At 40.5% G+C, this 15281-nt stretch overlaps 1 protein-coding gene across 1 annotated transcript in view; it reads left to right on the forward strand.

Moving 5' to 3' along the window:
- The first annotated feature begins 208 nt into the window (after positions 1 to 208).
- The window catches only part of LOC118422301 (centrosomal protein of 85 kDa-like), a 38056-nt gene continuing 22983 nt past the window's right edge, over positions 209 to 15281 (forward strand). The window contains exons 1-6 of the mRNA XM_035829819.1: positions 209 to 363; positions 3330 to 3441; positions 4302 to 4355; positions 4985 to 5086; positions 12126 to 12865; positions 13796 to 13897. Coding sequence (XP_035685712.1) covers positions 3396 to 3441; positions 4302 to 4355; positions 4985 to 5086; positions 12126 to 12865; positions 13796 to 13897 — 1044 coding nt within the window. The 5' untranslated portion in view covers positions 209 to 363; positions 3330 to 3395. The remainder of the gene's footprint in view (positions 364 to 3329; positions 3442 to 4301; positions 4356 to 4984; positions 5087 to 12125; positions 12866 to 13795; positions 13898 to 15281) is intronic.

Here is a 15281-nt window from a genome sequence, read left to right on the forward strand (position 1 = left end):
AATAGTTCTTTAGGCGTACTTTAGTTGTTTATTCGTCTCATATATTGTTGTCAACTACTAATGGTGGGGTAGAAGTTAAATAAAAGTCGGCTGCATTCCAGAAGATCGAACATTTCAGGATCAGGAGAAGGTATTTGTCATCATTTGCAGGTTTCCCTTTGTTAAAGTTTGTGATCCTTTGACGACAAAGGACGTTTCACCCCTCCGAATGAAATGGCAGATTCCGGTCTTGACGTCACCACTTCCTGGCTCTCACTGTTTTTCGAACCGACTTCAGCGAGCGAGGAAATCTCCGAGGAAGGCCCGATTTGCCGCCGCTTTTGGCGCCATTTCTGAACTTTTCCTTCCTCACCGTGCAGTCTGGTACGTTACCAAGCTAACAGGGCGTTTTGGGCTGCTTTTATTTTCTTCTCAGACTGTATATGCTGGCTTTGTAGCTCTGTTTGCTGATAGTCAACCCGGGAAAGCTCTGGCCCGGCATGTTGTGCCTTGCTCTAGCATATAACGTTATATATTTTTTTTTTACCATATCAAATTCGAAGCGAATGTTGTCTTTTCTTCAAAATTATGATTTAAGAAACGCAGATACCAGTCTGTACTTGGGCTACATTATCTTCTTTTGCGTTAAAATCTCTGTACAGTTATTTGTTAAAGTGGACTGATTCGGCAGATTCTGTGGGAGGGGGGCAAAGCAAAGTCTAGTCCAAGCCTTGTTCTTTGTTGAAATCCTTTTTAGGAAAAGCCCCATTTTGGTGACAACTTTCACTCATAGGCGTTAGAACATCGACGGTGAAATCAAAAACTTGTAGACATGTTTATTTGTTTTCCAATAAGTCACCACAACAGGCCTTGCTGTTGTTGTATTATATGTTGTATTATACATATGGTACAAATCCTTCTGTTCCTTGTCTGCAATGATCATATTGTGTTTTTGTTTGTTTGTGTAACTTTGGTTTCTTTCTCAAATTTGTTGGGGGCAGGTCGTGACATTCTTTGCATGTTTTTGTCAGCCGTCTGTTGCATCCGGTGCAGGTGGGTTGTGACAAGTCTTTACTTTAATGAGAATCGTTACCCTCGTTATTTGGTTCTTTGTGTCACGGTGTGGGTTACAGCTGTGATGAATGCTGATCTTCTTGTTTACCTATCTACAGCGAGGTCAACATCGACAAAGCATCACAAATGAGCTTGTTATTCCGTTCATGCTCCTCCCTACATATCCCGAACACGCACCGATTGTTCGATGTTGTCACACTGTGGCTTGCTGTCTTATGATCTGTAAATAGTTCTGCCGTCAATCTGTCAAGGCAGTGAATCAGAGTTTGACAGTCGAGCCCGCAGAGGGATTTGTACGACTAAGAGATGATCGCATTACATGTTCTGTACAAGCTTTTCAAGAAGGCACAACTACACATTCATGGCAAAAAATGTGGGCTAAATGGTCTGACAACTGATCTGCCTATGCTGTGAATAAGATTGGGCAGCTATAGACGGATTTGTAAGAGGGACACATAAAGCATGTTTTGTTAGAGCTTTTTGAAGTGTCTTGTCTAATAACGGCACATTTGTGACAAAGAACTTTAGGAACGACTTCTATTGTTTCATCTCCATACAGCTTTCCTTGTTAAGAGCACATACGAAAACCTGGCTATTTGAACTACTTGTGTTGGCAATCATGTCTGAACTTGAAGGTGTTCTAAGATTCTAAGGTCCTAGACTAGAAAATCTTAGTATCAAAGTGGTCCAGGAGAAAAGGTAGGTCAAAATTCTTCAGCACAAAGGATTGGAAAATGTTTCCTGTGGAACTTTTGAAATCTTGTGTCACGGAAGTGAGTCACTGGAAGGTGAAACTGTGTCACCTTTGTCTCCTTTCCTGGAGTTATTTTGGGAACAAGACCTTGCTATTGACCACAACTTCCTCTGTAAACCTTTTGAAATGAATACCTGCAGAGGTGCAGGAATGTGAAGTTAAATGAGGTTAAGTAGTTCAGAACAAAACATCTTTCTCTGTGTCTGTGAATAGTTTCTTCTGTGAATTTTCAGTCTCCAGGTATAAAGGTAAGACTGGTAAGTCAAGAAAAGGTTTTGTCCTTGTAGGCTTTATGTACTAGGGTCAGGCCTGAATCAGGGCAAAGCATCAGGGCTTATAGCTTACATGTGCTTTGACTAACGTTGCTAGTTTACATGTAGCATATGCCTGTCTGTCAGCTTAACACATGTAGGTATGTAGGCATGTTGTATAGTTATAGTAGGCAAGTCATCAAGTGACTTGTCAGTTTGATTATGAAGAGGTTTTGCTCCATTTTGTCTAGACTCAAAGGTAAGATTTTCAAGTTATGAATTAGAATGACTTGATTCTGAGTTCGAAACACAACTACAGGAAACTTAGTAGTTTTGTTTTTTACCTGCTCTTCCTCGCTGGTTACTTGCACAGTTCACAATCACATGTCTGCCTGTTTGCTTGACCTTAGTGAGGTAAACATTCAACCCAATTGTGGCAGGGTCAAAGTCTTCAAAGACCTTGAGTTTACACGAGAAACATGACATATTTTCATGTCAAAGACTGTGGAGGCAATCTAAGTCATACAGTCTTGTGTGAAGTATTTAAGCTTTGACGATGTTAAACTGTATGACGACAATGTCAACAACTGTGAACTCCAAGTGTTAACCAAGAGTGATCAGCCTGCTCTGGAAAAATATCACATCAGGCTCAGGCTCAACTCAGTCATGTCAGCCACCCTCTGAGTCTGATCATTTATGAGTTTAAAGCTTCTGTTTGTTATACTATGTGGAAACCGTTGGTTGCCATGTTAACCTTTTACTTGTCATCAGCGTGACCTATTTGAAGACTTTCCGTCAGGAGGAACAGTTGATGCTAATGGATGTCCGCAGGCATCAAGTGTCCCATCCTTTGTGGGGGGTGGGGGCATCTTTCATCAGCCTGCCATCAACTAGCATTGATAGCCATAGATGGCATATCTGTATCTTATAACTTGGAAAAGTTACTGTAGGCCTAGTTTATGTGTAAATACTAATGCATATTGTCACCTCTGCAGAGAGGATCATTGTTTGCTACAACACAGCTCAATATTTGAATGGTTGAGATACCTCCTAGGTGTCATGGTATTTCATAAACTTACGGCATGGGATTTTAGGGCTTCCTAGTGGGAATACACTTGAGTTAGGATCATTGTAACCATGGTAATATGATGGTATTATCATGTTTTTTAGCAATTATCATATTGCTGTCAACAGCATCCTGACATTGATGATCTAGTATAGCAACAACAAGGATTGATAACTGATTGTGCATTTGTGACTTTCTGTTTCAGGACTGGCTGTACTGAAGTGACCTTTGACACCCTGTGCTGACATTCGCCTGCCTTAGTTTTCCCAGCATGCACAGTGGTAACCATGGCAACCTACAGCAGACCAATGTGCCAGGTCGGAACAGTTTTTCTTTATGTTCATTTGACCTCTGACCTCTGTCAGCCATAATTTAATGCAATTATCTGACTTTCCGTTTTTCATGTAGCCATATCAATGAAGTATTAGTAAAGTGAGACAGACATATGTAAGGTCTACATGTATGTCCATCAATAAATTCTCAATTGTTATTGAAATGGACTTAAAAAATGAAAAGGGTTATGTTGCACACTTGAATTACGATTGATTTTTGTGTTGTGAATGTCATTTTTCTGCTGATATTTTCTCTAATGATATCAGATATTGAGTAATCAGTTATTATTTAATTTGTTTAAATTACCTACCTGTGGTGGTGTTTTGCCTTGGGTGGGGGTCCTCAACCATGGTGATGATAATGAATCTGCAGAATTCCAGAAAAAAAAAAGCTGTTAGTTTTTTCTGCTATGTGACATGTACTCTTTATTTACACCAGGGCTCGAAATTCATTTTTGGGATTAGGTGCACTGGTGCACCCAGCTAAAAAAATTGGGTGCACCAAACATTTTTTGGGTGCACCACTTAAATTTAAGTAGAATGTCAGAAAAACCTAAAAACAAAACATAGTTATATGCTATCAAACTCTTAAACAAGTACCATGACAGACATTTTTATTATCTTTCTAACCCTTAGATGTCAAGAATATGATACATCAGATGTATACTAGTACACTTTGATATCTTTACATACATAAACCCAAGGAAATATTTGGGTGCACCCTGTGCACCCACGGAAAATAATTGGGTGCACAGATCCAATTTTGGGTGCACCTGGGTGCACATGCACCCAGTATTTCGAGCCCTGTACACAAACATCATATCCAAATCATTGTCTTGTTCCAGAGTACCAGACAGTCCACAATGACTTTGTAGAACTTCCCAGGTCGGGAACAAAAGGTGTGTGGATATTTTGGGTTGAATCTTAATCTTTGTGTTACCATTATTTAATTTCTGTTTGTCTGGCTGATTGGTCTGCTTATTGACCAATCAATCTGATCTTTCGAATCAGATTGATTGGTCAATAAAGGTTTGACATCCAAGTAATAAGGTACATTGTCAGATAACAGTTACTCAAACAAACAACTAGATAGATTTTGTGGATGGTCAGACTTTTCAGATAGATCCACAATCTTATATCAGAAAAGTCTGAAGTCCACATTTGATTGATTGATTGATTCATGTCATGTGTTATGTATTGTTATCACTATTGATTGAAGTGTTATGTGTAACATTCTGTACATGTATTGTACAAATGTATATCCAGTACAACCACCCTTCCGTAACACCCCAGCTGTATCTGTATCTTCCGAAAATAATTTCATCAGGTTGGTAGAACATAGAATATTGGAGATGTCTTTTGCATAACTAGAATGCCTCTTACATGTACTTGCTGACGTTTTGATGTCCGTCAGACATCTTCCTCAGAGATTCTGACAGACATTGAAACATCAGCAGGTATGACTAAGAGGCATTCTGGTTGTGCAAAATAAATGTCCAATATCCTGTATCTGTATCTGTATCCCTAGATGCGGATGTTGACTGGGCGTCACCATCAGTGTCTACCAAGCCTGGTAAGAGCCGCTCCAGACATCCGTCCAGCAGGGCCACCAGGCCAGCAGCAGAGGATGGTGGGTAGAAATATCATGAGAATATACAATCCCACCCTCAACAGAAAAGGGGGGCTACGTATGGAACTTTCCGGCACTTGGGACATAGCACTCCCCCCCCCCCCCCCCCCCGCCAACAAAACTTTTAGCTCCTGTAACTAAAACAACAGGAGCTAATTGACTCATTTGCATTAACTGTGTCTTAGCCTTGATATCCTTTGAAATCCAAATTGTCTTCAGCTTGACTTTGGCTTAGCTTTGTTTTCTTTGGAATCCAAATTGTCTTCAGTCTGAATTGTCTTACAACCTTTCCTATTGGACATCTGAAATTGTCTTCATTCATAGTTAGAGTATAAAAGACCTGTTTCTTGCAGATCACTTCAGTGTCACTGACGAAGGAAAGTGGATTCTTTCCGAAACGTCTGACCGTTTCAAAACCATATCCAGTTGCTTGAGTAACTATTTTTGGCGTATCTTATTACCTGGATGTCTAACCTACATCGACGTATGATATAAAGTAGTTGTAGTAGTTACCACCTCTACATCAGGACCACTGGCCAATGTGACCAGTTGTTGGTGGTCCCTCAGATCTTTCCTGTTGACACAAGGATTAAAAAAAATGGCCTATAGTGACCACCTGTCTACATAGACTGGATTTTAATGGTTTTGTGAGTGGTTTTCTTGGTTACAGATAGTTATAACTTTTCCTGTAAAGGAGTATTGAATCTAAGATCAGAAAACATGAAATACAGCAGATCCTTATCCCAGTTTTTTTTTACTTCTGGTAGAAACTAGAAAAAGGTGAAAGTTGGTTTTGAACTTTTTTAGTTTAATACAATTTTCTTCATGACCAAAAGTTATTCATCCAACTAAAAACATGAATCATGAAATCAAGACATATGTTTATCAGCAGCTGATATGGTATCACGGTCTTTTGGCTTCCAACAAGTAGTTCCAACCCATGACAACTGGACCGTTGTATTAGTGTTAACACATAGAGTGACTGGTAAGCCTGCAGAGAATGTAGCTTTTCATACTCCTGTGATGGTAGGGATAAAATTGGGATTAGACTTGTAAAACGACTGTAATTGTCACATCTCTTGTGCCAGGCACAAACAGTACTTGTAAATCTGTGGAGGGGTCTCTGATGTTTGTAAGGTACTGTATGTAGGATGGGACAATTCTGTTTCACCAGACTTTTGTAAATTGTTACTGCATGATTGTGTTATGTGTTGACCAGTTACGTTGGATAGCTGTTCTGAAAAATGAGACTGAAGCTTTCCATGTATTTAAGTCAAGTTGAAGGTAAAATACTTACTGAAGCAGAATTTAGAGAACCTAAAGGTACATGTATTACCTGTAGTTTTTACTGGATGCACAGAATCAGTTTATATGTTATGGGAATATGCTTTACTTTTGTCCCTACTTAATTGTCTTGTTATGCATTTTGTAATAGTGCTGTTGACTTCAATCTTTAGAGTGGTGTAGAGCATTGGGTATTGGTTTGTCGGTTTGTAAATAGAATAGTGCAACAAGTCATCATTTGTTATCTCTAATCTCATCTTTTAGGGAAATATTTTCATTTATTTGGAGCTTCCTTTGCATTTAACAATTCTGCAATCTAGTAGTAATAAATGCATGTAATTTATAAAGTGATTTTCAAATTTGTTTGAAAAACCTCCTGGATACAAATGTAAGAGTAGTGTTTTTGTCCAAGTACATGCCTACCTGTGCAGTACTGTAGGTCATGACGTTTTCCATGTTTTTTGCCGAGAATGTGGGGGAGGGACTCAGTTTCCTGTCCTTGCTTTCTTTACCCCCTACTCTGTTTACTAACTAGATTCCCAGTCATTAAAAACTAGCCAAGCACTCCACTCCTACCATGGCACCCACAGAGTCTCAGACATGAAACAGGGTTGATAACACCCCATCTCTTTACTCCGGTTATTACATGCAAGTTTTTATTATCCTAGCTTTGATGATTGTTTTGAAAACGTGGCCATAGGGGAGGGACAGATGTGTTGGTGCTCTTGGCCATCTTGTTTACTGTAAACAGACACGACAAGTACTGAAAACCCTGGCGGTCAGTTTGGCTGGCTTTCGCCGTAGTCATAGAGCTTTGCAGTATCATCGCTGACCCCGTGAATTGACAGACTGTATCTTGTGCGGCTACCCTGACACGCTGAGGGCTCGGGTTACAACTTCTGGGCTCCTTATTGAAGTGTTCTCCCTCTCTCCTTTGTTACACGTGAGTCGTATGGAAAATGTACGTGGCCTAATTGGCGGAGATCGGTTTCCGAAAGGCGAGGCAAATGCGGAGTTGTTTACAGGGGTCCAGTTGTGTTGCGACTGTTTTGTAAGCTTGTGGCTTTTAGGTTATAAAATGTTTTCTTGATGTGGGAAAACAGGCGTGAAGCGCGGGTAAATAGGGAGCTCTGCAGTGGGCAGGCAAGTGGAACGGGTTTGGGGCTTTTGTTGCTGAAGTGTTTGGGCAGCGCAGGACCGTGGTGAAGGGGACAGGCTGTAGGGTAAGTGTTCAGTAGTGACAAGGCCACAAAGTTTTGTACTATGAAATATTAACTATTGGCATTACACTTAGATTTGAATATGGAACTTTACGGGTAGATACTTTGGGTGAGTGTTTATGGCCACACAGTTTTATACTGTGGAAAAATTAATTATTGACATTACAGTTATCACTTAGAATATGGAACGTTACTGGTAGATCTAGGTATTGCCATAACTAGATGTTGAAATAGCATTAACTTTATAATGTATAGAAAAGCATGGGCAATATACAACATTGGGGAACTGTCTGATAATATAATAACATCGGATGAAAGTTTTGTACTATGAAATATTAACTGTTGGCATTACACTTATTACCTACAATATAGAACGGTTCAATGTTAGTGATAGATCCAGATATACTAGATCTTAAAATAGCAATAAAGAACACTATAATGTAGAGACAAGCATGAGCTTTTGCATACAACATTGGGAAACTTTCTTCACCTGATAAAAGTTAACGTACATGTACATGTGTGTCAAAATATCACAAGTATAATGCACGATGTTTGTGCTGTACTTGTTCACTGACATCAGTTTAGAAGGTGCCTTTCTCTCTAAATTTGTTTCAATATTTGAACTACTACAGCCCATGTATGCCTGCCCATGCAGTGAAGGATAGACCTTTAAGTATTGAGTCCTGTCCAGGTTTGTTTTAACAACATGAAAACTGGGACAGCAGCTTGAGTTTCTAAAGAGGGAGGACTAAGCTGGTATTCATGGTCAGTGAAGGGGAGAGGAGGATTAGTGAATGGGGTAATATGGTCGTTATGGTTATTTAAGGAACGCCTGTGCAAAAAAGAACTGTATTTTAATAGTGTATACGATTTGGTAGGCTCAGCTCAACGCAACAGTAAATGTACTAGTATATATTGTTCCTTATATGACTTTTTTGTAGTCTACTTAAACCTTTCCTTGTAAACATTTTGTTTCCCAGTTTTCTATGTACACAGGGTATCTTCATGCTTACCTCAAGATTGTTTACTTAATTTCAGTAAAGATGATACAGCTACATGGGTGGTAACAGAGCTTGTCAAATGGACAGTATACAGGGAATTGAGTCTTTCTGTCAAAGCAGAGGTCCAGGTCCAGCTAGTAGTTATTGTTTTCTGCATTTTTAACAGGCTTTCTACATGTTTTGTGTTGTTCTCTTCTTGTCTGTTTGGCTTGTGTACATAAAGAGCACGAGACAAAATAAAAAGCCTGACAAAAATGCCTAAAACACGTAACTTAAAAAAAACGAGTCTGAGCATAACCTCTGCTCAGACTCAGAGAGTAACAGTCATGCACTGCTGTATGAACCTTTCACGTTGATGTGTCTTTAGAAGACTTAAGTAACAAGAAAGAAAAGTTCTGTTGCTTGTTACAGTATCACTGGTTGGAAATCCCTACCAAGCTATCATAGTGTTAGTGTTACTGCACCAATTATGTCATTGAGGAGTATTGTCAAAGCAACTTCAGTGTTTAAAAGATCTATGGCCATGACTGCATTCTAACTGCCAGTGGAGGTTTTTTGCATCCAATGTTTAGATAGAGCCATTAAGAGACAAGGGGTTTTAAACAAGTTTCTGGTAAAAATTCCATTATGAATTGTTGCTTAAATGGGAAAACGTATATTATGATATATGACTGTTATGGCCAAGCCCTGTTTTTATGACACAGTAAATCATTGTCTTAGACAATACTTGCTAAACAGTTTGTGAGTAGTAGGTACAGATATCGTTTTATGGGTTATAAGGGCATTTAGTTTGATAGCAAACATGCCCATCAATGTTTAGCTAACTTAACAACACTTGTAAGTTGTACGTCGATGAAGGTTAGACATCCAGGTAATAAGACTGGATATGATTTGGAAACGGTCAGACGTTTCAAATGGCATCCGCCAGTTTTCATCAGTGACACTGAAGTGATCTGGAAGAAACATACTCTAACTATGAATGAAGACAATTTTAGATGTCCAATTATAGGAAACATTGTATGTAAGACAATTTTAGACTGAAGACAATTTAGATTCCAATAGAAAATAAAAGGTAAGCTAAAGTCAAGCTGAAGACAATGGGAAACAAAGCTTATGCACAGTTAATGCAAATGAGTCAATTAGCTCCTGTTGTTTTGATTACAGGAGCTAAATGTAAGTTGTAGTTTTTCTTATTTTAAACGCACAGTCATAAACTGTGAATTTTTTCATTTATTGAAACAAGTATGATATATAGTCTTAACGGCCAAACTGTTCATAACAACAACTCAAAGCACAGCTATTCACCAAACCAAGTCATTAGGCACGATCGGCTAAACTTTATGTGATTGTCGCAAATGTTGTTGTAAGGGTTATAAATGTCATGTTGTTTGATGTCAAATAACCCAATCGCTGTCCACCTCATTTTATGGTAGTCGTAAATTCAGAGACTAGCTCTACCGGTTATTTCTACCAGTTTTTAACTCTTAAAGTCTTACTGTGTTAGAAACTGTAGGCTTATGGTAGTAACAAAAGTTAAGAAACTTTGTAAGGAAAATCTTAACTGCATGTAAATGTAGTTTTTAGTGACATTTTGGTTGTTTTTTTATCAGAATTTATGTGGGCTAACAAACAGGTGATCAAATTTTGAAAAAGATGAAAGTTCTTGTATTTTTGCAACATCTGAAGATCATTTTACAACAGTCACAAAACTAGGGCATTTGTTTCATGTAAAAGAAAGGTTTTGATACATTGTAATTCTGTGTCATTTTACGAGCGAAGTCCGTAAGATGTTCAGTTGCCTTTGTGAAAGTTTTTTGTCAGTTATTAAGTCAGCTTTGTTGTTTTGACCTTTCATTTGGTTGGGATAAACTTGGAGGAAAATGTCTTCACAATATTTTTGCTTCACTTCACCTTGCACAAAAGTGACAACAGATGTAACAGAGTATCACAGCGCACATACCATGTAACAGGCCCGTGTCATGCTCGGTGACGGCTTTGTTTACATGTTGGGGAGAACCTTTCAGTGTCAAACACCATTAACCCCATTGTTTCTGCTGGCCAAACACGATCACACAAGACGCCGTTCAAATAAGCACCACTTTATGACGCTTTTGTGGACAACGCCTTTCATAAGAGGGACTCCATGAAAGAACCGTTAGATACCAGGTGGAATTGGCGTGTGCCGGGCGAGTTGTCTGCTTGTTTTACGGTACCTTCGGTCTCACAGGTTCTGAACTTCGACAGAGAATTTGTCTGTTGGGAGGATTTTTCGGACAGAGGAATTTGGCATTTGCGGGACGAGTATAACTGCTTTATTTTACAGTGAATCTGGTCTGGCAGTTTCTAGACTTCGACTTCAACAGACAATTTGTCTTGTTGGGAGGATTTCTTGGACAGAGGAAGTTGCAGAAATGTCCGGAGGAGGTTTATCGAATACCGCCCGCATGTGTGACGTGATCCAGTCACGCCTGATGTTCCCCCTGAGGTACCTCACCCCCAGTAGGAGGAAGCTGAGTGAACTGGATAAGCATGTGGATAGCGGGGAAAGGCAAACCAGCGGGGTGTCACCTCCGAAATTTGCCAAGATGGAGGGACAGGAAGGTATTGTGCATGCAGAATTCTCTGGTTGGGAACTTTCAAACTCGCAATCTCTGTAACAGTTACCAGTAGTATGATACGATTTTTGATACTGGATATCAATGTAGGTATAAAAAATAGACGGAAGATGGGCTTGGACTAAAATCGTTAATCACTTAAGAGTTTATTGGAGTATAACTACATTTATTTATTGTTTCCATTTTATATAAATACATTTCTTAAGTCAACTTTTGTATGTAAGCAATTTACTGGTAGTGCTTTTTGCTGATGCTTGACAGGTTTTGTGCCAATAAAATAAGTATAGCATAATTTTTGAAGTCTGTTACAGTAAGTAGATTGTAAAAGTATGTGGGTTTATGGTTTGAGGCTAGTAATAACATGGACCATTTTACTTTCCTAGGCTGAAGTCTGTCTGTTGGCTCTTGTGTTTTAGTACCGATACCTGTATGTTTGCCCTGGAGGCTAGGGTTTACCAATGGTTGTTAGTTTGTTAAGAAGGTAACTCAAAAAGTTATGAATAGATATATGTTTTCTTGGTAATACTTAGGGCTTGGCAAGCTAAGAATTGCATCAGGCCCACTCTTATTCTTACAGTTACTGTAGGATTCGAGTGGATATCAGGGGTTTTGTATGGAGTTTATTGCAATATGCAATTGGACCTTCTTTCTCTCTGCTCTCTGCTTTGGTTTACATGACTTGTATACGTGCCAGAAAAGTGTATGTACAGTAGTTTACTGTATCACACACTCAGATGGTGCAAGAAGTGACTTCATTTCAATTTTTACCTGCTATCTGTGCAACTGCAAGTGGGAAGCTAAATTTGTGACAAATACAGTGTTTATCATTATAAAAGATTGCAGCTTTGAAAACCATAGCAAAATGAGGATGTTATGTATATATTGTTATTAATAATGTTGTTTTTCTGTTTTTCCCCAGTCCCATCCAGCATTCCTACTGCACATGTGACCCCAACGACCCCTGCGGAATCCAAGCTTCACAAACGGACCAACCATGTTGTCTCCCCTGAACCCGACCTGGCAAAGCGCCACGGGAAGGTCGTAGCGGACGCTCCCGAGAACAAGAAACATTCCAAGGAGGACGGGAAGAGGGTGATCGATTTCGACGAGACCTGCAAGGATTTCAGGATGCCCAACTTGGAGCACACCATGAACATGACGAGCCACTTCACCGTCCTTCCTGCCGAACAAACCTTCAACAAGTCCCGGTTTGAACAGCCGCCGGCTCTCACCAACCACCTGTCAACCGGCAACACCCCCAACCAATCAAAACACTCCAGCTATGCAAATCAGGCTGTTGGTTACCATAGCAACCATCAGCAACCAATGCCTGCCGCCTTCTCTCAACAGCAAAGACTCTACGACCCGAGTAGTTACTCCTTCCCAAGTGCAAATACCTCGGCCAGGACCAGCTACCTCAGCCTACCCAATGCCTTAGGGGGTGATCGCAGCCCTCCCAATCCAGAAGCTGCTTCAGCATACATTCCCACCGGCGCCCCCTATCATTCTAGTAGTAACCTGCAGGTGCCTTATCTGTACGTGCAGCCGGGCGGGTTGCAGTTGTCACCGGAAAGCAATATTTCCCCTGTGCACCCAGCCAGTGGTTTCTCCCAGCATGGGCTTGCACAGGAGAACATGGCAGGTGTTCCGGGGTTCAAGGTCAGTTCAACCAAGGTCATTGCCTTTGCCTAGTAGAGAATTATCTAAGCCTAAATGTATATTTTTACTGAGGAAAGACACTATGTGAGGATAACTTATGATTAATATGAAGTTGTGAACAATTTGCAGGATATGGCAATTACAAAAAAAAGTACTGGCGCAAACATATATATTTCTATGCAAAAAAAAGATCACTTTAAAGCATCTCATGTAACTGGACCAATATCTACCCACATCTACCCATGGAAAAATCAATTATGAAAAAAATCAAAATGGCCTGATCAGGCAAGTATGGTAGGAGTCCGTAGGACATATGCTTGCCGATCAATACTTTCACGTTTACTTGCCCAGGCGATCCTGCCAATGGACTTGTCTAACCCTGCATGAAAAACTAGAGGTCTGATTTCAAGGATTTGGTAACTTAATAATCAAACAGAGTACGGAGGGCTTTAAAAGTTTTATGGCACGTATTACCAATTGCTGACGTCAGGCATTCGCAAGATCACTCGTCTGTAACTCTCACAAGTTTACATTCTAAAGTGATTGGTCATCAGTATTGACCCTGAAGAAGGCGATAGTGGTCGTTGAAAATTTGATCCGTGTATACATGTACTTGTGTTGGAAGAAAGTTAAGCATTGTATTGTAACTTTCTTTATGTCATACCTGGGCTGCAATTGAGTTTGATATGGGTGTTCTAGACAGGGTGATAATTTTCCGCACAGGCTTCTTAGTTGTATCACACAGGCTTCCATTAATTAAAAAGAACACACTCCACACCCACTGTTGCTATTTATGAAATGAAAGGTGCAAGCAAGCAGAGTTCTTCTCGAATTGACGATTCAGTGTTTTTGGACATACATGTAGGTATGACTTGACTTGACTTGACTTGAATAACATACAACATGGTGTATTCTCATTTATGTTTTTAGGCGTCTGACCTGACCCAGTGGCAGCAGGTGCAGCAGCTGCAGCTGAACCAGCACCTGGAGCACCTGGAACAGCAGAAACGGGAGCTGCTACAGCAGCAGCAGGTGAGCAGGGGGCATGTAAGGTCACCAGTGCAGAGGTGTGCTGACCAATGTTGACCTGCACATGTAGACTCACCATACTCCAATGGAGTGGCTGTCCATCATATGGAAAGAATGAGGGATACTGAATAATCTGTGTACTTAAATGTATAGTTGATATTAAGGATCACCTAGAGCAGCAGAAAAGTGAGCTGCTACAACAGCAGCAGGTGAGCAGGGGTCAAGTTAGTTCACCAGATTGAGGCAATGTTCCCACCATGAGCTGTATTGCTATACAATCACTATTAGATAGGCTGAGAGACTGCATGGGACCCTTCTGGGCAGTCATGCTGCGGAGATGCTTCAATGGATCGCTTGAGGGCGCTCCTCCCATCAAGCATTGTGTGATTGTAGCCAGGCAGATGACAAGTCAATGCGCAGTGCAGTGATACGTTGACATCAGGGCTCCAGCCAGCGTCCGTTTTTCCGTCAATTGACGGAAATTTGCTAGCCTGGAATCCAGCCGTATTGTGCTTGGGTCGCTCCCCTGAGGTACGCTTCCTGCCAAGACGACTGGCCTTCGTTACCATTCGAACGATCGGCGTGCGAATATGCGCAAAGATTTTATGCAAGATTTCTGATTGGCTGAATTATGGATGGTTCAAGCGCTCGTTCGAACAAGCGTCCCAGTATCATCAACATGGCCACCGCGTCAGACGTTCATAATACCTGAACTACCCAGCAAATTACCCTGAATTTCTTCACTAAAACGAGCAAACAAAGACCTTAGAGGCTTTTCTCAACGGAAAGGATGTTTGAATAGCACTCTTGCCAACCGAGTATGGCAAGAGTTTGATTTATCAGATTGTTCCAATAGTCTCGAAGAAGATGGGTCGTTGATGATAATAGAACGCCTGTTCGAACGAGCGCTTGAACCAGCCAAACAGAAATCTCGCATAAAATCTCTGCGAATATTCAAATGCCGATCGTTCGAATGGTAACGAAGGCCAGACGTATTGGCAGGAAGCGTACATTTGGGGAGCGACCAAAGCACAATACGGCTGGATTCCAGGCTAGAAATTTGCTGCGTCTGACGGAAAAATTTTAAAACCAATCCGTCAACCTTGACAGACAAAAATACTTGGTGGAAGCTACAGGCGGCCGTCCACGGCCGTAAAAGCCACAACTGTTTGTTTTGCTATTGTTATGATTGTTGACAATGTGTGTCGGCGGCCTTTTGCATACGACAATCTCATTAAAACCCGTTTTTCAAGGTCTCAGTTCAGTCCTTCTGATTAATTTTTGCGGTTTTCGCGGTTGACTGATGAAATACCTGATGAAAGACATTTTTTCAGGCTACATTGCCAGCTTTTTTTAAAAGCATTTCTTGTTTCACAGAGTAGGGGCA

This window comes from Branchiostoma floridae, chromosome 9 (genome assembly GCF_000003815.2).
Source record: "Branchiostoma floridae strain S238N-H82 chromosome 9, Bfl_VNyyK, whole genome shotgun sequence".
Taxonomy (NCBI): domain Eukaryota; kingdom Metazoa; phylum Chordata; class Leptocardii; order Amphioxiformes; family Branchiostomatidae; genus Branchiostoma; species Branchiostoma floridae.